Raw genomic sequence first — 24,247 nt, 5'->3', positions numbered from 1 at the left:
TTTGGCATAGCCATTGTTTTAAAAGCCTAGAATGATAATAAAGTATAGGGGAAACACTTAGGAGAGTCATCCATTTCTCAGCCCGTCTTCAGTTAATTAATACTGCACATTCTCAAGAGGAGGACAAATCTTAACTCCTTTGCCAAATTAAGGGAGGAAGAGATACAATAAATATTCTGCAGGGCTGAAGCCGTTTTTGCTTCCACTGCAGTTCTGAGCTACAAGCTCTATCTGTCTGGGAACAGAGCACCCACCCTATCAAGCCTCGAAGGAAAGGTATTGTTTTTCTCTTTTGAAGGATGGAAGGGGCCTCCACTCACATGTGGTTTTGCAAATAATACAGTAGTTACCAACACTGGTTACCATTTACCCTCCAGCCATGGTCTCTTTACTGGAAACCTTCACTTCACTCAGAATTTGCTTCACCAGCTTCACTCAGAATTTGCAGGAGGAACTAGCATATTTTCAGGAGTGATGCTGGCTTATCACTCCTGCCTTTGCATACCTGTAGCTACGGAAACTGGACTACACTGTACAGACAGCTACACTAAAATGGACTTCTGGCCCTTTTAACTTACATATTTATATTTGGGAGAGACAGGCTGTGGCTCAGACTAGTGACAAGCGACCCTTTCAATCTTCCCTCCTTTAGCTTCCATTTTTGTTGCATCAGCATGCTCACCAGCAAAAGGAAGCATGCTTACCTAGTGGGGCTGAGCTGGACTTACCCTGCATGGATCGGATGTTCAGAGTGGCTAGGATGCTTTCTGTGTCCACCAGAGAAGGACTGCTTGAAGCAGTGGTGTTGGAAGACAGAATGGCGCATGCAGCGCAATCCTGGACATTAACTGCCCTCAGATCTGCACAGGAGAGATCATACATACCCTGATAAAACCAAAGAAATAATAATAAGGAGAAATCTGAGGAAGTTGAACATAAAGGATCTTTAAGGGTGAAAGGTGAACATTAAAGGTGTTTTAAACTCAGCTGGCACAAATGTGTTTTGGAAACATCTCCAGGATATGAGGAACTTTGGAAATGGGGAAGCGTCCAAGAAATTGCAAGTCTAGACCTGTGAATTTTCTTCTCTGATCAATCAGGATTAGATTCTCAGTACTTCTGCAGGAAACCAGAGAGTACCAAGAGTCACCCAAAAGAAAATAAATATTTAAGAAGGGAAAGTTTTTCAACAACATCTTGGATTCAAGCACAAGCCTAGAGCCTGAGATAATTTTGGTCTTTTTTGAATCTGAATTGTGCTCTCGTCAAGAAGCTTTAAAAGTTATTTAGAAATAAATAGAGAGAACTAGAGAAAGGAAGGAAGAGGGAAAGAGAATAAGCAAAAAATTCTTATTGAGAACAACCACAGCTTTGGGAAGTTCTGAATACATTTACATTCTCTTTGCAGATATTCCAAAGACCCAAGAAAAACAATGTCTTTCAACTCATGGTAAATGAAGTTACTAACTCTTAAGGGCATCACGAAGTCCTGCAGCCCAATCAGCGGTGAGTTTGCATCGCCAAAGACGCAGACCAAAATGTGATCCTGCACGTTCAGTGCTGTTTGGTCCTTGCAACTCTAAATTTAAAACAGAATTCTGCTAAACCAGCTACTAGGTTTATTTTAGATTTTTCTCTTCAGTTAGAAAGACTTAAACCATTTCTTAGCTGTGTAATATCTATGGGTAGAATGGACTATACATAAAAAGAAGTATCTCTCATTAAGTATTTGGATTCCAAGTGTATCCTACAGCAGTGAAAAATTCATACATGTTGGCATAAAACATCAAAAATGTAGAACAAGGCAATAATACTAGTTTAATGCCAGGAGCTTAATAATGACTTTGGCCTGGTGTTTTTTTCCTGGCTAATTGATCATGTTTCTCAAATGAGCTAATTAGTCTGGGAAAATATACTGGGGAGTGGGTATTGCTTAGTGTGGTGCCTCAGAGTTGGTAGGTAGTATGGCCAAGTCAGCCAACCAGGCTTGTCAGAGCCATTGCATGAATGTCCACATTAACCAACTGGGAACTGTGGGAGCAGTATATCCCTGCAATGTTCACTCCTTGGCAGTTTTTTCTCCAAAAGAGAAACAAGGGACTTTGTCAGGGAGAAGTTTCCTGATGAGAGATTAGAATCATAACCAAATTAAATGATTGTCTCTAACTAATTAGATTAGTTTAAATTGAATAATGAAACCTTTAGCTGTATTTAATGCAACATGCCTGAAGTCCAACGATTAGTCTGCTGAATGAAGCTAAACAATTAAAAACACAATCTATTTTATAGCTTATTTTATAGGAACAATTGGAAAAACTATTACTGCTGAAATCTGCAGAGGAAATGCGCAATTACAAGACCAACAGGAGCAGTCAGTATAGTGAATGAGCAGCAGGGACAGATGAGCCATTCTGAAGACACTACAGAAGAACTCAGGCCTTCCTTCCAATCTGGGGCCAAGAAGTTGGCCATATCTGGCATTTATTACTTTATTACTGAGATCAAGGAAAAAAAAAATTACATTAATTCTCAAATTTCTATGCTGTATTAGACTGACAATTAAAATTTCCAAAAAAACAACTATTTAATAATGCCGACCTTATGTAAAAGTTAGAGGAACATATTTTGATATGTGTTTAGACACCCTGTGTTTTGCATGGACATCAAGGAGGAACTTTGTGAAGTATATCCATCTAGCTGTCCATGGTTTCCAAGCAGAACGAAATGCTGAAGCATTATGACAAATCCCGTGGGAGTATACCTTTAAGCACCTAAACAACTTTAAAAACGTAGCTTTTAAAAACCCAAAGCACAGTCTGGGACTTTGTCAAGCACCCAACTCACTCTCAAAAAACACATCTTAGACTCCCAGGCTTTTGAGGGCTTGCCTGTCGTGACTGCAAAGGAAGGTACTGCATGAACATGAAGTGCAACAGCTATTATGCACTAATTTCCTTTGTGGACATTCTTAATCCTCATAAAGACCCCCTTGCACAGTCTAGCTTAGCTACACACAAACACTCAGTACAAAGCAGAAGTGGCACATGGGGAGTTAGGACACACTAGCAGTTGTAAGCTTTTTCCTCATGTAAACCTGCCTGTAAGATCTTTTCAAAACGTTACCCTTCAATTCACAGAGCTGAGCTTCCAGTCCTATTGGGATATTTGCCCATTTATAATGACTAATCCTATTTTGGAGGTTGCTGGGCAATAGGGTCCTTTTATTTGCTTGGAAGGAAGCTGCAGCATTTCAAGCAGCATGAATTCCAGCCTGCTACAAGTCTCCCAGCTGGCAGAACAGCTTGAACATTCTGTATTTTTGATGAAATCTTTGATCACCTCATTGCAAGATTTGGTTGCCTCATCTCAGCTCTCTGGCAGCTCTGAGCACAACCTGCCATTTCTAGATGGGATTTGTTCTTTTACGGATTAGACACGTTAAATAAATAAACCAAATTCTCTTAAAGATATCCAGATCAATAATGTCACAGACACAGGGGTCTGGAAACAAAACATACAAAATTTTAAAATAAAATAGATGTCAATCAGACCTTCCTTTGTCCATCTTCTGAGATCCTCTCCTGAAATGGGGAGCCTGCCCTGCTTTAGATGAACACGGAAGGCTTTACTGATCACTTGTTACCTTGGAGATCTTTCTCTGTTCCCAGGTTACCACCTAAATTATAAGGGAATATGGCCGTGGAATGAGCCTTCAGCTCGCACCACTGCAACAGAGTCTCTATGCAACCCTGGTTAAGATACTTTATCTGCAGCTCACTCCTGAAAAAGGGGGTAATGGTAAATGCTCAGTCCCTCCCCTCCAGGGCAGGGTCTGTCTCTTACCTTTGCATATGAAATCAAAGTTAGAAATTGGCTAAGAAAACATTGCTAAATAAACAGCAGTAAACTAGAGAGTGCTGTGCCCTCCACCCAGATCAATGCATTGAAGCTCCAGCTTATTCCTAGGAGAACAAGGAGGAAGACATGTGAGGATCCCAAAAGCAAATACCCCACACCTACCAGAAGAGCCTCCTGCAGTGGAACAGCATCACATCAGTGGAACATTCCTGTTGAATCTAGGATGACTCTGCTGTTCTCCTCTCCTTGGCCATCAAAAACCCTAAAGCAGAGAGAGAAACTTCTTAGCTACAGAACAACCTCTCAGCAGTGGCAGCTACAGTTTACCCAAGTTGAGATCACATTTCCAGCTGCTGCTGAGACGCCCGCTTTATCTACATCATAGCTTTCATTTCTCATAGTAGCAAGGAAAAATTAGGATGTATGAATCACATATTAACCATGACAGTATGGGGGAAAATGGTTGCGTGATGGAGAAATTCCTTCATCAATGTCAGCTGAGTGAGACAAACATAAGAAAAAATATACTGCAAAGTGTTTCCTTGAATTATTGTATTAGTTGTGATGTTTATAGCTGTTTGGACTTGGTCCCTAGGATTATTTTAAATACTGAGTTCTTCAGGGGGACATTCATTGCAGCAATATTTATATAAACATGGTCTTGATTAAGAGCAAAAAGAAGTCAGCAGGAATTTTCCCCTTGTCTTCAGGGACTTTAAATTATGCCCATACTGCAGGATATTCTTAGAAGCAAATTTCAGATATGTAGCTGTGTTTGTGAGCATTGTGTTAGTTCAGAAGCAGCAACAAGACCACATGAAACAAAAGCCATTTAATCAGATGCTGCTTGGAACATCAAACTGTTTGAAAGGACTGCTACAGAACAGAATTGTTCGCAAAGTCATGTCGAACAACAAGGGGTTGTTCACATGTCTCCTCATGGCCCAGGCATGGACAGAAAAAGACCTGGAATCTGTTGGATAAACCATTTGCTCAGCACTGTCTCTCTAGCTTTATGTAGGTTCAGCCTTGAACAGTTGGCTCAAGAGCAAAGTTTACTTAATCACTCTGTAACTGAAATCACAATGGTAACTGAAACTTGCCATCTAGGATTACAATACAGACTGAACACAACAGCCTTAGTCGAGCTGTATGACCAGACAGTGTCAGGACCAGAAAAACTTCTTTTTCATGTCCAATTTGTCCTTATCATGTCTATGCAGTATTGGGTGAGGTGAGATTAACAGAAAGGAGAGGGGGGATTTTGCTAGGGGAAGGTGCCATTCATTATGAGGCCTGCAAGGTGGATCTAGCTGTGCTCTGTACAGACCAGCTTATGCTGGTATCAGGTTTAGCACTTCCTAGCACAGCATTAAGGAACCTGAGAATTTGCTTCATTTTTGCAAATGGGGCTGGGTGGTTGGCAGCTTGTGCCAAACTCCATGATGCCATAGCTATACAATTAACATATACCCAGGATAACTAGTTAGAAGTCACAGTCATTTCAATGACTGCAGCGTAGCTATACAGTCTCTCCCATTCCACATGAGAATTCAAAAGCAGGCTGGAACTCCTTTGCAGTTTGTGCTAGCTCCCCAGGTCTTAAATTAAGGGACTAATAACAAATTCTAGGACTGATCATACTAGAATAGGTTACCTTGTTCTTCTAAATTAATATATTTCCAACTTTTATAAATGTTCACCTATCCTAAAACCAGCACAAGATATAAAAGCCACAACGGGTCTACTAAATGCACAGACGTAAACTGTAATGACCGACTTTTGCCTAGTTGCTCTCCAGTCTCCTCTGCAACATGCTTACGATGATGTGCTGGGTTTAATTGTAATCCAAATTCTGGAAGCTGGTCCTTTCCAGCTCTGCAGTGTCTCCTATCTCTGTTCCCTCCACACTACCGCAGGATAAGAAAGAAAGGGATTGCCTACAGCAGATCCAACTCAAGCACCATCTAACCTTTAATGTGGACAGATAATGCAGATAACGCAAAGCAAGGTGCAAGCTATGCCTTATGGAGGAAAGCACAGGAAAATCTTTCCTTCAGGCAAGAAAGGCACCAAAGAGGTAGAAACTGATCTGTATGCACTGACTGCTGCACTACTGGTGCTCAAGAGGAGGCAAGAGCAGCAGGCACTGGCAGCTGGAAGTAGCCTAGGGGAAAAGAAAGGATGGGCAAACAGAAAGCAGTGTGCTCCAGGTGCCTCACAGCTCTGCTCTTCTTACAGCCTGGCGGTACCAAGCCATGAGGCTTCCAATCTTTTTCCAGGCCCTTTAGCTGAAGTCCGTCGATCTCCAGCAGTTCACAAAGCATAGCCAAAACCACCACAATACCTATCTCTGTTGCTCTCTTCTGCCACTTGCACAGTTCTTGCTCTCAGCAGCATTTGCAGCAAGAAGTTTCACAGGCAAACAGTATGTTGCATGAAGCATTATTTTGATCAGCTTTGAACTACCCACCCTTCAGCAAAATGAAAGGTAATTTTGCATCTCTGACCAGGGGCAGGGGGAGGCTTCAAATTGGCTCTCCTGAATTTATCAAGCTAGTACAAAACTAGAGGGAAAGGGGAGCATGTACCCCTTTAAATCTCTGCAGTGTCTCTGTGCAGCCCTGTGCTAACTGCAAGCAATTGCATCTATTAGCCACACGTCTCCTCCTCAGATAATGAATCCTTAGGCCAGTGATTAAATGGTATTTTGGCAAGTTAGAGACTACCTTCTCACAAGCTCCCTTACTTGACTCAGATTTACCAATCAATCAGTGTATATATCTCTATCATAATAAAGCCATCATCTATATACACAACCTGTCAGAAATGACAACTCCTCATTCTAATATTATGGGAAATATATATGCCTTGGAGAAAACACCTGTTGGATCGCTAAAGTGGGAGATAGAAAAGACAGCAGGAAATCCACTTCATCAAAACGGCATCCACCTTGCCAAAGCCAAGCACATTCTGATTTAACAAGCCATTCTTTAGTTAAGGGTTCCTTCTGCCATATACTCTGCAAATTACATGATTCTTACGGAAATCTGATTTTCCTGAGAGACTCATAAATCATCCTGCACTGGACTCTGAGGAGCTTGAGGATGAGGGCACTGGAACTGACATGCTGTAGTACCTGACGGAGAGACAGAAATAGTCTCTGATTGAGCTACAGTCACTCACTATAGCCATTAGCAGGTTATCTGGGTCACAAATTGACTGTGCTGTGGGTGCATAGTTATCCGTGTTGGCTCTGCATGAAGGAAGAACACAGGAAGAACACAGCTGCATTCACATGATGCTGTGCGTTGCCACGTCTGTGTTACCTTTCTTTCTCTATCACATTCTCATTCAAGGTCCTTACACTTACATTGCACTGAACAGAGTATTAAAAAAGCACAAGACCACATTACCAAATACCACACAAGTGGAGCTGACTTACAAAAGCACAGGTACTTTGGACTGTGGACATGTCTGAAAATGTGGTCCTAGTGGCTGAACAGCTGAAAATACTGTTCCACAGTGTCAGGTACATAAGCCACTGGTTTAATTAGTCTGTGTCCAACCCACAGATGAACTGAGTCTATTACAACAATAGCCCACCATTAAACTCGGAGAAAAATTTGGTTTTATACTGCAAGTAACCCCAGTTCAATACTTTATGTATCATCCAAAATGGCAGTTTGGTCCAGCGTACCAGAGTCGAATTGAGAGTGCTGCAACATAGTAAAACATTTCTTTTTTGCCTGTTTCCACAGCCATGACCTAATATAAACCAGTTACTCATGTTTCCATGAATCAGAGTAGATAATGTAGCTCTCAGCTACACTAAAAGATGGTCAGACACATCCAAGATGTTTCAAACTTCATTTGAGGACTAACATAAGTGATTAACAGTTGTCTACAGCATTAGAAGGCAGTGAGTGGAAGTCCTTTTATCAAATGGTTAGCTGCCAACAACTTCCCGCTGACAAGCTATCTTTAAATTCTTCATAATGCCTTTGCAAAGCCCTAAAGCTTTGTTGAATCCCTCAACTGCAGTCTTCTGACATCAGCTCTTCTGCTCCTTGTCATGGGAAAATGTGGCTACAATGAGTCTTAATGTCATGTGTACGCATCGAGGTCTGTGCTCATTTGCTTTGCCCTCTGTGCTCTAAGTACAGAATAGCAGCAAATCCTCAGGAATTGGAGCTTATTTCTGTGTCCTAAATTTTGCCCAGAGAGAGATAAAGCAGTAGAAGCCTACTCACAAAGCACCTCAGGACAAGCATGGTCTGGAAGAGTTGCACCGTTGGTCCCCAGAAACCTACACACATGAGAAATCTGTGCACAAAAGACTCCAGAGAGAAAACACCCGTGGGTACCTGTGTGACGCAAGCAGGTTGCTCCAGCAGCTGGATCTGGAAAGCCCCAGCCCACCAGCACAAACGCCCTGACGTCCTTCCCCTGCCTCTGTACCACAGCCTTGGGGATGATTTAACACTTGGCATGTGGACTGTTCAGTTCACATCCCATTTGGGAATCCTCTTATTGTTTTTTGAATCGCTCCCAGATCCGCACATATGTTAACCTTTTCCTTTAGGGAGGAGTGGAGTTTCACACACAATGAAAATTGCCTGTGCCTGTGAAGGCTGCTAGAAAGCCCCTTTTCTCACTCCCAGGCCCACACTGTGAGAATATGGTGCTTGTCTGGACTTGGCTTATTCATCACCATGGATTATATCACTCCGATCACAATGCATCAAAGTGCTTTCCCTACCTCACAAGGAACTACAAGGCTTAATTAATTGACACAGAGGTATTATGTGTCATTGCAAAATACTGTAATTTAGAGTGTTCCATCCAATAATTAACAAATACATCAGGCAACAAGTAAAACCAATCTTAAAAATGAGTAGTTAAATTTTTCTTAATTACATCCATTGAACCAAATCTGCCCCTAAGCAATGCACATGTAATCCCAGTGAAATCAGTGTGGTTGTACAGAATACACTAAAATAAAAATAGTCTGTAGTTATCATCTATATTGCAGCAATACTTACAGTCCCCCACTAAGTTTAGGGACTTCTGCTTTATTTAGAGTTGCAAATGTCAACAATAAAGGTAAACTAAGTTGAACTGAGAAAACTGCATGGAAAGAGACATGTAGCATTGGGACTTACACAATGCACAAATAGGAAAGCTGAATCCTAGTCTAATAGGCACTGTCTGACACCACATTTTAAAACAGAGCTAAGATTCTCTAATAACAGGACTCCAGGTGATGATGCCTTACGAACTCCTCCTGACACCTGCGTGGCAAAGTCTGAAGAGTTGGCAGCACTGGGGAAATTCAGAATGCATAAGGATAACTGGGCTGAATTGTCTGAAGATGATCTAGATGCATTAGGGTCTACTTCACTAAAGAAACCTCAGAGTGACATATAAGAAAAGACATCTTCTGCTTTTGTTATCTGCTCTCCATTTCTGCATTCAACCTCCATCCAAATCACCTCCCTCAGCTAACACGACTATATAAGGACATGTTGTTCAACCATAGATACAAACCAGGTGTAATAACTCCAACACTTTTGCAAATTAATATAGCACAGTTATTGTGGGGAAGCTGGATACTACTTCTGCAGGCAGATCTTATGTGTCAGAGCTATGAGCCGTTCTTTCTGACAGAAAACAGCTCATTATTCATAACATCCCTTGTGAAATCTTTGCCAAAGTCTCCCTCTCCCCTTCCGAGGTCACAGGAGGGCTACATAAAATGCAGCTTCTTCTCCTTGGCACGGGCAATTGTATGCGCATATTTTTGTTCTTCCACCGCTACTTGGGCTGGGCACAGGTTGTATTTTAAAAACTAGAGTCTGATCCTGCTACCCACACACAGAATAGAGGATTGCTTTGATTCCAGAAAGACTGTTCAGAGAGTAAGGCAGTAGATAGCTTGAGTAAGGGTGGCAAAATTCAGCTTCTAATTATTAGATTAAAACCTTGAAACAGTTGTCACTTATGAAAGGACAAAGTAGAATTTGGCAAACAGGAAGGGAAAAAACAAATCTTCTCCTAATGATAAATAATCTCTGAAGACAACCTTGTCATTTTTTGAGAGCATCTCAACACTTCCCCGTTTTTATTTTTCTGGTCACTGCTTATCAAAATTTGCATGGCTAGTTAGTGGATTAATTTAATTATGAGCAGCATTTATGAACAGCCTGATGGGGGATCTACAGAGGGCAATAGAATCTGTTCTTGAATTATGAAAATGCACACACTCACACATCTGGAAGCCGTCATGGGACAGATCGCTGTCTTGTAAATGCGTGTTGAGTGTTACAATATTTTACTAAGCACTCCCAATCTGTCAAGGTTTACAGGAGAGTAGAGACTGGGAACATTTGGGATCATTTGTGGCTTAGAGCCATTAGCTACTTCCACCCACTTATTGTGACGTTATTAATAGCAAAATAATCTAAACAGCAGAACTTGGCTCACTCAAGATCTTAGATAATAGAAGTGATTTTCATTAAGGGCCAAAACCAGGGAGCCAGGACCCAGCTGAATAATAGACTATGCTGGGTAGCACAGTGTTATTTTTGGCTGAACTGGTGGTAACTTTGTGCGGACTCTGTTCTTCAGAGGACTTACCTGCAGACCTAGCTTAGCCCTGTTGTTTCAGGGCTGTGTAAGAGGTGGCACATGGTGACACCACCCAAGAAATAACCAGAGGAGAAAATGCTATGTAATCAATGTGATGTTGACCATCCATTATGAGTTGCCCTCCTCAACAACAGGTAATGGTAAGAAGGGCATTAAGCACCACACACAAGATAGATAAATTTACACTTCATTAAACCATGGACAATGTAACAAAAGCTATTTGCTAGAACAGAAAAATATGTGAGCTGTACCTCTATGCTATCCCTACTATAACTCAAGTTAACTGTCTAAAAACCAATGCCATTATGCTTGTATGACATCCAGGGATGTTTGTGACTACCATACCAGTATTGCCAAGAGTAAGTGACATCCTAAATTCTCCTGGACTCAAAGACAGAGACCAGAATGGCCAATTAGCTACCAAGACTCAAATCATGTAGAAGTCCAACTCTAGCCTGGCACACAGGAATGGATTTCATCCCACGAAAAGCAATCCCCTGCTTAGGAAATCAGGACTTGGCCTGAGAAAGAAACTTTGCATGATGTTTCTTCACCTTCTGGACCCACAGCTCAACGAAAAGATCTGAAGACTTTGAAACTCCATGGAGCTTTTGGCTTCTTGTTAAGCCACTGCATATCTCTAACTGAAATCCCCATCCAATCATTAAATCTGGGTGGTTTTTTTTAATGGGTCATTATGATGTGATTTATGACATTGGCGTAATTGTCAGAATTACTGTGGGTAATTAAAATATGAAATGCATGCTGCCAGAGGCTTCAGTCACTCTCAGCACCCTCATTAAAAATCAGGAGCTGACCAAATTATAAATAGACTGGTTTGCACAAGTTCACAGGGAAAGCTAATTATGAAACTTATCCTTATGCACTCAGAACTCACACCATCAGTCATGCAAATTCTTTAAGTGATTATACTATTGTATAACGTGGAATCGGATTAGTATGTACAGGTGGATGCAACTTCAGTTACAATGTGCAGTACAACTGTACTTTGCCTGGTGAACGTGAATCCCCAAAACTCTTATGCAAGCTTGATGATAGATGTGGGATAAGAGCCTGGGGAAGAGAGAGATGGTGTATTTTCGCATGAAATATAGAAAAGACACTGAGGAATACAGGGAGAGGCTGCAAAGGATAAGGCACTCTGATCTCAGTCTCAGAGAAACAAGAGAGGCATGTGAACAGAGGGGAAGAGAGCTTCAAAAAGAACCTGGAATAAACTCTGGATTAGCTGGCTAAATTCGTAAGGAATGGCGGCTGGCTAAAATCACAGGGAGTTTAGGTGCCAAATACAGTGAGCGTGAATACAAACTGAAGTTGAGAAAAAATTCTATGTACAAGGGCAGGCAAGGACTGAGACTTTCTTTCTAGTATTCCGAACGTTTTGCTCTCCACAAGGGAAGGAGAAAAAAAAAAAACAACCACCAAACTGGATGTCTATATACAAAATTCAACCACAATTGAATCAAGTAAATCACTGATGGAAGAAGAGTCCTGTTAGAGTTACCAGTAACATCTCCGGTGACTTAAAGCCAAAATGGAGTATGCTTTTGCTTATTATGGGGTTTTGAAAAAAAACGAGAGAAGTGAAACCCCTCTTTCAATGCTAGTAAACAGAGTTGGTTTTCATGCAAAGAGACGATACAGTCTGTACAAAACAAGTTTGGGCATATTTTGCACACATGGAAGCTAGGTATTCTGTGTCAGAAATCCACTAAAATATCTGCTCCATCACAATGATTGATCAGTCTTATTGGTTGTGCAAGTTTCAGTGAAGATAAACTTCAGTGTTCCATGAGCAAGATTCAGCCAGCCTGCATTGACAGAACAATGTATTGGGGTGCTTAAAGATCCATTTATACCAAGAAGAGTCACATTCCAAAAATAATGCTGATTTACATTCTGTATGCCTGTACAAGACTCTGGGGGCTGGAAATCTGAAGAGAGAAAGCTTGGGCGAAAGTATGCATGGACGATGTCTTCCACCTGAATTTTTTATCTCAGACAAACCTAATTAACTGCATGTGCATTTATCAGCTTAACTATCACTCCATCCAACCTGTCACCCTGACTCTGACAAGTACTCCTCAAAAATACACAGCAAGAAAAATGTGACTTACCAACACAACAAAAAGTGGAATGCAAAATATTATCTCCTCTTCCTAGAGGAACTCCCTGCCTAACATCAGTTCATAAACTTCCAGTGTCCAAAATACCTGTTCATCTTCTTCCTTATGTGTCCCAAACTCCAGAAATGCCATTTGTGTAGTTCAGGAGGGACTCCCTTTAGAATTCCACCCCTGAAGTGTTTGAGAGGTACCTATAGGCATGCACACTCTTCCATGTTTCTACAAACCCTCTGAGGTTTGGCTATCACTGAAACACCCCCTTCCATGTGTGTCTCCCATTCTCACAATAAAAGTAAAGCTGAAGGAACGTGAAACTTGTCTAACTTGCGAGGTTTTTTTGCTATGCCAACAGACTGCTAAATTTTCCACAGAGCCTCCACCCTGTAGCGTAAATACCAGGTAGTGATCAAAAGCACAATGTGCCTGCTGACAAAAGGGATCTTGCTCACTGTAACAACACTTTCTCCACCTCTATCTATCTCCTTTTTCTTGAGAACACAGTTTTACACTTGTCCTTCATACAAATAACCCGAGGGTGGGAATTATTCAGAAGGCTCGTGTTTGACACCCCATCTGTTCATTTCTGACAGCGATATATAATGTAAGGCTATAAAAACTTGAAAAATAATGCAACATAAAAAGGGATTGACTCGGCTCCAAGAGGCCATAAACGGTAACAAATACCATTGTATGATTTATTTCATGCTGTAATCTTTACAGTAAGTCATCTTTCAGACATTTCCTTGTGACAGGTTTTAATAATATTAATGCCCAGAGCAATCCAAATCATCGCCAATAGACATATTTATCAAGCTGCCAATCCAAGTAAATGAAATTCTATAAGCAATAATGTAACATGTTTAAAGGAAGCTAATAAAACAAGTCAGGAGAGAAATACTACTGCAAAGTATGCTCTCTCTAATCCAGCCCTGGATTTTATACAGCCAAAATGCAAATCTTTCCCTCCATGATTTATCGCTCCAAAAATACCGATGACCTTTCCAGGAGCTCTTGCACAGCCCTTCTCACACATTTATAAAGATTGTGATGCGTTCTGCCAGATTAGCTGAGCTGGAACACTCAGCATTACTGCCTTGTTTTACCCTACCTTTGGATTGGGAAGCAATGGGTAGCATCAAAGAGTAGGATCTTAAGTCTTTAAGATTTATTAAAGACTGACAAGCCTTAACATAGGCTTGGCAACTCAGCAGGTATTTACGAGCAATTATCCAGGCACTAGATAAGTTACAATTAACAGGGAGCTAAAACTTGTTCTTTAACCTGGTTTTCCTTTTAATCTAATTCAGTTTCTACTAATCCATTGCTTGGCTGAAGTGACTAGACCAGGGCAAAAGGGAAGGAGACATTGCAGAGTTGTGTACACATGGAGCCTTGCTCACAACATTCTTTTATGCTTCACTACAAACTTAGCAGGAATGAAAAACAAGAGTCAACAATTCAGCAAAACATACACCATTAAATTTGTCATGCCTTAGGCAAGAATGTGTGGAAAAACCATGACTAGTAAAGCAAGTGTATCGATGCAGGGGCTCAGAAGTGCTTGAGAAATCCTGACAGGTCTTTATGTATTCACTTCTGGATGAGCTTTATAGGTCTTAGGGGTTTTTTGTATTGGCTAGTGACGACTTTTTTTTTTAATGACACTAATTAAGTTCTTCCCCTGGATATAAAGATCTGCTTATTTTCAGTGGGGAAAACAAAAGAGAAAGGGAGAAATGTATGAGACTTAATACATGCAATACGACAGAAGATATCTTTCATTAAAATAGTCTAGGAGACTGGCAATATTGGCAAGACCTGAACCAAGTTATGTGTTTTGAGTCTTATAATAGGCCATGCCTAATTCTTTCCCACTATACTTTATTGAATTTCCCTGAATTATGGTTTGATTACATTTTTCATTGGTTAGCCCACATGTAAATCTTGTCTCAATCTCAGATGCAAATTTCTGCTTAAATAAAAAAAAGGAATTTAAGTATTTAGCTGGCAAAATGTCCCATAAACACAGATATTTTCAAAGGACCCTGTAAAGGGGCAAGAGGGTAAGTATCCAAGTAATTTTAAAAGCACTGCCTGCATGACACAGTGGAAGTAATCCCTATTGTATATCCAGAGAACCTTGGAAATGAGACTTGCATTAAAATGTCTACCTTCCCTGGATCAGATTGCAGTTTACCATCTTAAATTGAATGGAGAAGAGATTTGAACCTGGAGCTACCCTTGGTCACTGTCCTAACTATCCTAATTTGGAAGCAAAAGGTTAGTGTTAGCTTTTCTATTAGCAGAACACCCCAGATGGAAAACCTTACCTTAGTCTGAAAATGGGCAATTGGATCCAATTCTATTGTTGGTTTAAATAATAATAAAAATGATTTGGGAGTAATTTGAGAATTCTAATGTTATTAAGAGTCAGCCCCAAAGAGCTGTATTTTGTATTGTGAGGTTTCCTCTATGACTTTCGATACCTCATTTCACCCTTTCCTACTTCCCTTTGCCTTCCCACTCTTTGTCTGCTCTTTCTAAATGGACTGAGAGCTCTTTAAGGCAGAAACTGCCTTTTACCATGCACATATAGAGCATCCAGCCTAACAGGATCTCCATCCCAGTAGAAGCCTCAAGGCACCGCTATAATACAAATAATAAATACTGCAACTAATAATAACGGTGCGGTAAAATGTCCTCCCCAGGGAAGTGTTGGAAGACCAGTCCCTGGTGTCATTTAAAACTAAACACCAGAAAACATACCTGCACTGACTGGATAGAATATGAAGTCTTTATGATATGGTGATGAGGAAGAATCTTGATGGGGATGGGAACAATTATTTATCTGCATATTTGGCTATTTCTTTAGGGGATTTCAAAATATCTCTTAGTAACATTTTTGTTCCTCACTGCTAAGCAGCAGCAGAGATCTCAGGGAAAATAAATAAATAAATAAGAAATAATAATCCCCAAGGTGTAATCCCAGAGTATGGAAACTCACTTCACTTAAATACCTCCCTCTGGCATAATTGACTTTTCATGTGCATGTTAATAATGATATTTCAGCAGGTTGCGAGGGCTTGTTCTGCTCCCCCCATCCCCTTTGGTAAATTATGTTATTGGGCACGAGGAGGGGGAGGGACACATTATAAATCTAATTATGTTTTCATTTATATTTAACAAGTCAGCACAATCTGGTAGTATGCGCGTATGTATTTACTGTGCAGTCCCAATATTTACAGCTGACCTAATCAGTTGTAGGACAGCAGCACTGAGCAATGCTTTGTTGTCCCGATACCATGTATGTGCTGGGGAAGCTGCTAAGACGCAAAGCTCTCCAGAGGACACCTCAGAGTCCTTGCCATACTGACAGTTGCCTTTGCTGCTGAAGCACAAGATAGGGTTTTGGAGGGAGGGGAGACATCATTTATTAAGCCTCTTCAGTTCTACAGTGGCTGCAAATTGCTCACAAGCAGAAACAAGGCAAGAAATACTAGTTTGTGCATCTCTCTTCCCCTACTAGGTTCCTGTTTACTCCCTGCAAATTCTGGTTTGACACTGTTTGCCAATATGTCCTGTCACCCTTTCTAGTGGATGCTTTGGAAGAGCGTAACAGCTTGCTATTACTGACAGCTCAGTATCAGACCATGATACCCTTCCTTATGCTGAATGTAGCAGCTCAGGTTAGGATGAGTCCCAGTGCAAGTCAACCGGACTGGCAAACTAAGCACACTGTAGATAAGAATATTGCAATTCACACCTTGCCTTAGACAGCAGATGACTATGCTCTGCCACCAGTTTGTAAACCCTGCTGGGACATCAGATTCCTCTGGCTAGGAAGGATTTAGATGGCCTAGAAAGGACTGCTCTGGCATGCATTCCTGATGCTAGAGAAAGGCTGTATGGTGTGATTTCTCTTGGACCTCCATTTGCCTTTAGAGCAAACTTCTTTTAGGGTATACCAGAGTTTGCTAGTCTTCCAGGTTGCTGCCAGCATCACACTGCAATTAAGTATCTGAGCAAAGACCAAATTTTGGTGTTGGCTGTTCATGTTCCTACCCCTAGCTGCTCCTGCCTCCACGCTGCTCTCTCAGAAGGAGCCAAATAAAATGTGCTCATGACTCAGCTGTTCAATGACGGTATCATTTGGCTTCTGTCTGGAAAGCAGCAAGCACTTTCAGGAGGTATACCAATCCTTTCTCCTTCCCTTTGTTCCTCCACAGTGGTATCACGAGTTCACAGCACTGCCTTTGAGCTTGCAGGAGAGTATGAGAGGCTAAAGATTTGGACGCATAGACATAAGTTCTGTTTTCTACGCTGTTCAATTAATCAAGATAGGGAGAAGCCATAAACCATCCACTTCAACCACAACCACCAACAATAGCAGAAGAATTAGTAAAGAGGCTGTTCCCACTTTACACACAAATTCTCAATAAGTTGGTCCAGGAAATGCCTGCTCAGCATACATGCAGCTTTACATTTCTTACCTATTAACAAAACTCCAAGGTGGAAGAACACTAAGGGACTTTGACTTTGCAGGCTCTCCATCTGAAATATGCAATTCTCTACAGAATTTCAGTTTCTCTGAAACAAAGGCAATGAAACAGAATTGGGTTCCTTTTGTATAGTTTTCAGTTGCATTTAGATTGTGTCTGCAAATGGCTACCATGGCATTTGAGGATTCTGTGGGGGCTTCAGAAAGGCTAGACAAAGGAGCTCCAAGTAATTGGTTATTCATACCAACTGCTCAGAAATACAGCACAGCGTTATAAAATAGTAATTCCATCTCGTATGCATAAACCAGTCTTAAATATGGTGAGCGCTACATACTTAACACACCATTTCATTCCAAAGGGAGCTCTTTTTCTTTGCGAGTTTCTTGTGCTGGAATCCAGAAGCTAAAATTCACTCAGAACTGCTGAGTTTTTCCCCGAAAGTGAAGGAAACATTTGTCACTTCTGCAGGTGGAGGCACAGATGAAGGAAGCATACCCTCAACACACAGCCAATACACACTCATGTGACCTGCAAGACCTTTGTTCTCTCATCTTGTATGGGAAAGAACAAGATGTATTCTCGACTAGAGAGAAGCACAGCTTACATTTGAAAAGGAGGGGGTCCCAGTGCTGGTCCTGAAGGGGTGAGCGAGTTTCTGGGCTGGTCCTGTAGGGAGAGGGAAGTCCAAGGTGCAGGGGGATGCTGGGGCTGCGCCTGTCCTAAAAAGTGTGGAGGAGGAGGAGGATCCTGGTCCTGCAGAGGAGAAAGCATGCTCTAAGAGCTCTATGAAAACGTGGTCCTCCATACAAGAAAACAAAAAAAAGCCAGACGGTAGGGAGAGTTCATACTCTGTACTTGTACCATCCTCATACTTGTCATAAGTGACTTGCAATTATTTACAACACTATTCTCTGTGAGTCAAACCATTTTTAAGTTCCTCAATTTCCCATCATGAAATCAAAATTCAGAAAGGCTAAGTGGCCTAAAGTCCCAGATTGAATCCGAGGAAGCAGATCAAGAAAATGAGCTCAAGCTTCCCAAATCCTAAAGTAGCTATTTAACAGCTGGAGCATCTTTTCTCTGACATTTGATCCAGTCCTTTCTGGGCCATAATCTGAGGTCATGGGCCATTAAGCTCTGCATTATAACACCAGGCAGTGATTTCAGGATGTACAGCAGGACCCTCTGAGACTTTTTAAGAGCACCAAGGCCTACCTACAATTCCTGCTTTTCACAGTGATGTAGCTGGTTCAGGATGCATGATGTTACTCCTCACACTCCCTTGGTCTGTATCTTTGTTGCTAACCTGCATTCCTCCCCTTGTCAACATTTGACAGGAGGTGCAGCAAAGCTCTCTATGTCACATGTGTCTAAACATGTCCAATGCATACAGATGGGAAAGGAAAGGTTGGACTGGAGGAACATTCAGACACACATATCTTTTTATCTCACAAACTGACAGATGAACCCTCTCACATACCCCTAACTTTCTTGGGATGTCGTAACTATTGCCAAACCATACTAACCCAGATGAAACAGCTAGCAGTTCCAAACATACCCCTGGCAGGAAAAGGGACATCTTTTAATAGGTGATTTGTCAACCTTAAGCTGTAATTGTGCTACACAGGTGTGCTAAAAGCAGGTGCATTTAGCCTCGGTAACAGGATACCTCTTTCTACAGCCCTGTGTTCAATGAGGTGGAAGTTGGATGGGTAGAGAGAGAGGTCTCTGAGGATGCCACTTGATTCCTCTGCGTCAAGCTCAATGGAAGTATCATAAGGCAAGTCAGAGAATGAAAATTCAGAACAGCCTGTCTTACACAGACACTAATAAGTGAGAGAACTCTCTTATGGTCTTCTAAACCAAGATACTTGGCCAACTCCACAGAGCTTCGTGGGTTACTGTGAACAACCTGTGCAGGGCCTGACTGCCCAGGGCAGCTCTGAGGTGCTGCAGAGATGCAGAACAGGGAAAAAAGCTCTCATTTACTTCCATTGCCTGACCAGGTCCCAAGGCGGGCACAGGGTGTCATTGTCTCAAGAAGTCCTATTGCCTCTTAATACATATCTGATGAACAAAAAAAAAAAAAATCTAGTAATAGTTTTGATTAAGACTGCATGATAAAGGAAAAAGTAGCCTTTGTGTTCTGACTGACCTGTGGTAAGCCATTTACACCCCTGTTAAAACAACAACAGTAGCACCTTTGACCAAAGCTTGCAATCTGTGAGGGTCCTGTATTAGTTTTTAGATTCATGACAATGAACTTGCTTTTCACCAACTAAATCTCCTTATTTCCATTGCAGGTACTAGAGGCATACTCATCTAAACTAGGTTGGGGTCTCCCATCTAACCTTCCTTTCCTTCCTCACAATGAGTCTGGAGGAATCCAGAACACCACGTACCACTTAAACTACATTATATGGAGAGTGAAGGAATGAACCAAAGTGCTTATAATTAAGCTCTGTTGTGCTCTGATACATCCAGAATCCTAGGGGAAACCAATGGCAAGGTCTTATGCCTGGCAAAGCTCCTGATCCACCTCAGGCAACCACTCTCTCCACAGTATAACTGGTGCAGAACTGCAGGTTTGCAAACAACTGCTTTTTATTAATACACATTTATACTGAAATGTCATCTTCTCCTTTCAAAATCTAAGATTGCCTAGGAAACAAGAAGGAAACCAACCAGGTGGAGAGCTCCTACAGTGTCAATATCTTTCTATTCATTTGCCACTGACTTTTATTAAGATGTCTTTGCAGTTTATGGAGGTCTCTTTTCTGGGAGGTAGCTGGCTTTCAGGGACCTTAGTTGCATCTATGCTGATAAGCATCTTGGACTGAAAATGGGCTCCAGCTTCTCTTTCTGCATGACATTACTACATGGAGTCCTCCAGGTGTCAGCATGTTTGTGCTTGTTCACTCAGTCTGGCTGAGCACAGCGTGAATGAGTTTTGCCTTTATCTCAACCATCTGCAGTTCAGAGGCATGTTTTGTAATGGGGCTTGGCTGCCATCTGCTGCTTAAAGGATTTGTAAACGTTTGGAATACAAGTAGACATGTTTGAAATACAAGTAGGATGCATGTGTACATACACATTTAATGGAAAGCTCCTTGTCTACTCTTTAAAGCAAAGCACCATCTCCATGGAGGGGGGGCACTAGCAGAGAAGTTTACAGAAGCCTAGAAGAGGTGTGCATTTTGGCCTTAAATGCTTAATGAAAATGCTGCAGGCTTCAATTTAGTGTAATTACCCATAAATCTGAGAAGCTGTTCTCTATTTCAACAGAAAACTAACACCAAAAAAAACACCCACATCTTCAAAATGGAGTTTGAGGTGAAGAAGGAATAAGTTGCTCTGCTTAGTATTAGATGTTGCCATGATTAAATCTGTTCTCTCCATCCAGCTAAGATTTGCAGTCCTCAGAGCAAACACCATTAAGCGTGCTATACAGCTTGTACAACCTCAAAAACATTTACCTGACTTCATGTTTAAAGTATTATAGTCTCACAATGACAAAGATCTACACACACTTCCTCAGGGAATCCTGACCAAGAATCTCGTACAAACCAGACACAAAATTCTGGTTTTCTCCAGCTGTAGATTTTGCTTCAATTATACACGTGCTATACTAAGACGACACATTTGCTTCAGTCTCTGCAGTTAAAGAACAGTATTCTGTGATAAACCTGTTAACTAGTAGAGTGAAAATGTTGAACAAGGTGTATTTGTCCTACTCTTTTTTAGCCAAGAAGCTTTGACTCCTAAAGAAAAGCATAAATTTGAAGCATTTAAAGTATAATCAAAATCTATAAGACTTACTAGTATCATCAGAAAACTCCCTATTTTATCAGGTAGGTAAAGGGTTGTGTATTCCAACCTATCCTTCTAGAGAAATAGTTAATAAAAACACAATTAACAGATATTCATTCAGCCTTTTTTTTTTAATGAGAAACAGATTTAAAAAAAACTTACCTTAGAAAGCTTTTGAGTAGTCTGCTTTTACATTGACATGTTTTAATCTGTTCTGGATCCTGTATATCACTGTGACAGGCTTTACAATAGAACTGTGCCCTACAAAACAGAAGTGAATTAGGCAGAACTGAATTGTGTTTAACTGATCAGAGAATAAATGCACTTGTCTGCTCTTGAAAGTTTTTCTGTTCTAGACCTTTTTTTCAAAAACAGAGTAACAGGGAATCTTACCTTTTGACTTCCGCCAGGGAATGAGCAATAAAAAAAGCCCATTGTATTCCGATGAAGCTTTACCTATGCAGATAGGTAACATGCAGGTTCATGTTGTATTGAGAAACAATCAAAAGAGTAATCACAGTTTGTCCGTCTGGTGACATTTTTCACCTCTGTTGTGAGAATTCAGACTATATGATCATAACAGTTTCCTTCTCACCTCACAATCTTACATTAATCCTCATAGCTTCTGTGACTTATGAGAGACATATGTGACACGAAAAAGTTAACATGCTTTTTCAATGACATAAAGGGAATTTACTGTCCACAGAAACCTGGGGGAGCTGTGGAAGAACAAGGACTCAAAGCATGCAGAAATCCTAACAAAAGGTGATTTGCAGTTTATTCAACTCTGAGGCTCTTGAGGATTAGGTGGTGCTTTTTTTTGTAATTAATTTGCTAAATAGTAAACTTCATAGGAAACAGGTGCTTTCACTTCCACCACATTATTTCTGAACATGTTTAATGTAATAAAATCATTCATAGCTTACTGCAGCCTGGATTGGCCATTTCTCCATGGGGTGACTGAAAATCCTGAATACTCAAAATACAAGTTCTGTGCAACTGAAGATACTAAGGATGTGCGGGGTTTGATGTATCTGCTCTAATGCTGAACATGCCAGGTAAAACAAGGGGGGGGGGGAACCTTTTTTTCCTAATGGTTCCCCCTTCTACATCCACAGTGAGTATCCCTGCTGGGCTGCTTTAAGCACATCTATATTCAATCCTCTGCACCATCATTAAATTTACCAGTTTCCCCTACAAAGACCACTCAAGGTACCAGCTCAGTCCAAGTTCCTACTGCTTTCAACACAGTTTGAATGAATATTGGTAATGTGAATGGCATAGGGGAAGATGACAAGGTTGTTAACATTTTCCTTCCACACAAGAGAAGGCCTGTATTCAGCTCCTCCAGATTCATGGCTCAGAGGACAAACAAAATATGAATGACTGTAATTATTACTACAGATGTTGTAGCAACATCTAGAGGTCCCGCTTTCAGAAGCGGTATCTCTTCTGTGTCAACTGTCATGTAAAGAAAGCAAAAATACAGTCTCTGTACCTCAAAGAGCATGCAGCTTCCATTTCCCTCTTGCTTTATCTTTTCATCATTCTATTTTCAGCCAGACAATGTATGAACTCAAGGAAGAATAGATTGACTTGTGGCCTGTTTTCCATTAGTGCTAAGCAACTACATCTACCAACTTCTTTCAGTGCAGAGTTCATTCAACACTTCTGGAAGAGAGCCCCAATGTATTTCTCACAGCAGTGTTTCCCTACTACCCTCTGTTTCCAGAGTTTTATTCTACAGTTTTGTCAAAACAGCCATTTCCTTTATAAAAGTGGAAAGAGAAATAATTGCACTCAATAGTCTGCCTTTTCTGGGCGATTTCTCAAGCATTTTAAACATCTATGGCACTTACTTATTCCCCTTTCTGAACTAGTTCCAGCTTCCCCATTAGGGTGTCTTGTATTTCATCATTAGAACAGACAGAGTGTTATCTGGCCCAGGACCAGATCAGCTTCAGAGAGCAAAAGCTCTGCTGCCAGCATTGACAAATTATCCCTTTATGACAATGCTGTATAGCATTTAGGAGTCTCTGTAAACTCATGTGGCTAGGAGAAATGAGGAGGCGTTTCCTTTACCAATGAAAATAAATATGCTTGAGTCACCCCAAATCAAAGTGAGACCTATGCTGCTTGCATGTGAAATAGGAGGTAAGAACGGTGTTTCATCTCCCGTCTGTCCCCTGATTATCTGTGAGAAAAGAAGAGGCAGAAGAGATTGTTGTATATGGTAAAATTCACCCCAGCCCTTAAGTAACCAGGAACAACATCTTGATCCTGCTCCTAATACTGCACACGGGAAGATAAGAGGTGTATAAAACCTGTGCAGAACCTGGGGCATGTCTCTTCTCAGTTGTTCGGAAATTGTTAGTTTGGAATAAGTTGACTTCTTACTAGAAAAGACGTCTCCCAGACAATTAACTCTCCCCTTAACTGCCAAATTTGAGTTCAGTTCCCAAGAGGACAAGGTTCAGTTTTACAAAGCACAACCTGGGGAAAGAAAGCAAGTCACAGTTAGTCACAATATCTCTGTACTGTGAAAAGACACATCTGGAAGGAAATAACAGAACAACCAAATCTGTACCACATACCAACAAACCTCTGTAAAAGTCAGGTCTGCAAAATCATTGGAGAGCTGAAAAGTCATTACTTTGTAGTCTTCATCTTTCAGAAGCATTTTGTCCTTCAAGTATTTTCTCTTTGTCTAAAAGAACCAACCACAAAGATAATATATTTATTGAAAGACAAAGCAAGTAGGATATGTAATCTAACACTGGGCCCACCACACACAGTATTAGACCAAAGGCCCTTAGTTACTGGAAGCAGAATAACATCAGCTATATGTTGTCAGAGACAATATTGGAGTTAATAAACAACAGACCAGGGAAAGTCTCAACCCTTCTAGACACTTCCAATTCATATTATCATTGAAGAACAGGTGTTATTACTGCATACAAACAAAGTTACAGGGAAATTTCATGACTGCAAAGTATTGGGAGCCCATTATTTGAGGAAAGTTACACGTTACTTTGCAATAACATTAACGTGCCTCCTTAGTTACTCAAATGAGGACTGGTCTTGTGTTAAGTTTTACCGATCATAAATACAGTTATTAGAGGTGTGATTTATTGCTGAACTGTGATTGCCTACTCCAGTATAAGCACTTTTTTTTTCTTTGGTAGTTCTGTGACTAGTGAAGCGTTGTTTATACCTAGGTAGTTAAAGCAGCAAAACGTTCTGCTGCTTACAGCTCCTTCAGGATTTAGGCTGCCACTCATT

At 40.9% G+C, this 24,247-nt stretch overlaps 1 protein-coding gene across 1 annotated transcript in view; it reads right to left on the bottom strand.

The window, feature by feature from the left end:
- Positions 1-24,247, bottom strand: part of KCNU1 (potassium calcium-activated channel subfamily U member 1) — a 51,038-nt gene that overhangs the window by 12,550 nt on the left and 14,241 nt on the right. The window contains 12 exon segments of the mRNA XM_059831402.1: positions 705-877; positions 1,350-1,579; positions 4,021-4,120; positions 6,998-7,114; positions 17,147-17,249; positions 20,140-20,160; positions 21,153-21,226; positions 21,359-21,393; positions 21,395-21,421; positions 22,365-22,426; positions 23,391-23,458; positions 23,560-23,672. Of these exon segments, the coding sequence (XP_059687385.1) occupies positions 705-877; positions 1,350-1,579; positions 4,021-4,120; positions 6,998-7,114; positions 17,147-17,249; positions 20,140-20,160; positions 21,153-21,226; positions 21,359-21,393; positions 21,395-21,421; positions 22,365-22,426; positions 23,391-23,458; positions 23,560-23,672 (1,123 nt within the window).

This window comes from Gavia stellata, chromosome 31 (genome assembly GCF_030936135.1).
Source record: "Gavia stellata isolate bGavSte3 chromosome 31, bGavSte3.hap2, whole genome shotgun sequence".
Taxonomy (NCBI): Eukaryota; Metazoa; Chordata; class Aves; order Gaviiformes; family Gaviidae; genus Gavia; species Gavia stellata.
The sequence above is the reverse complement of the archived record's forward strand: the minus strand, read 5'-3'. Positions and strand labels throughout refer to the sequence as shown.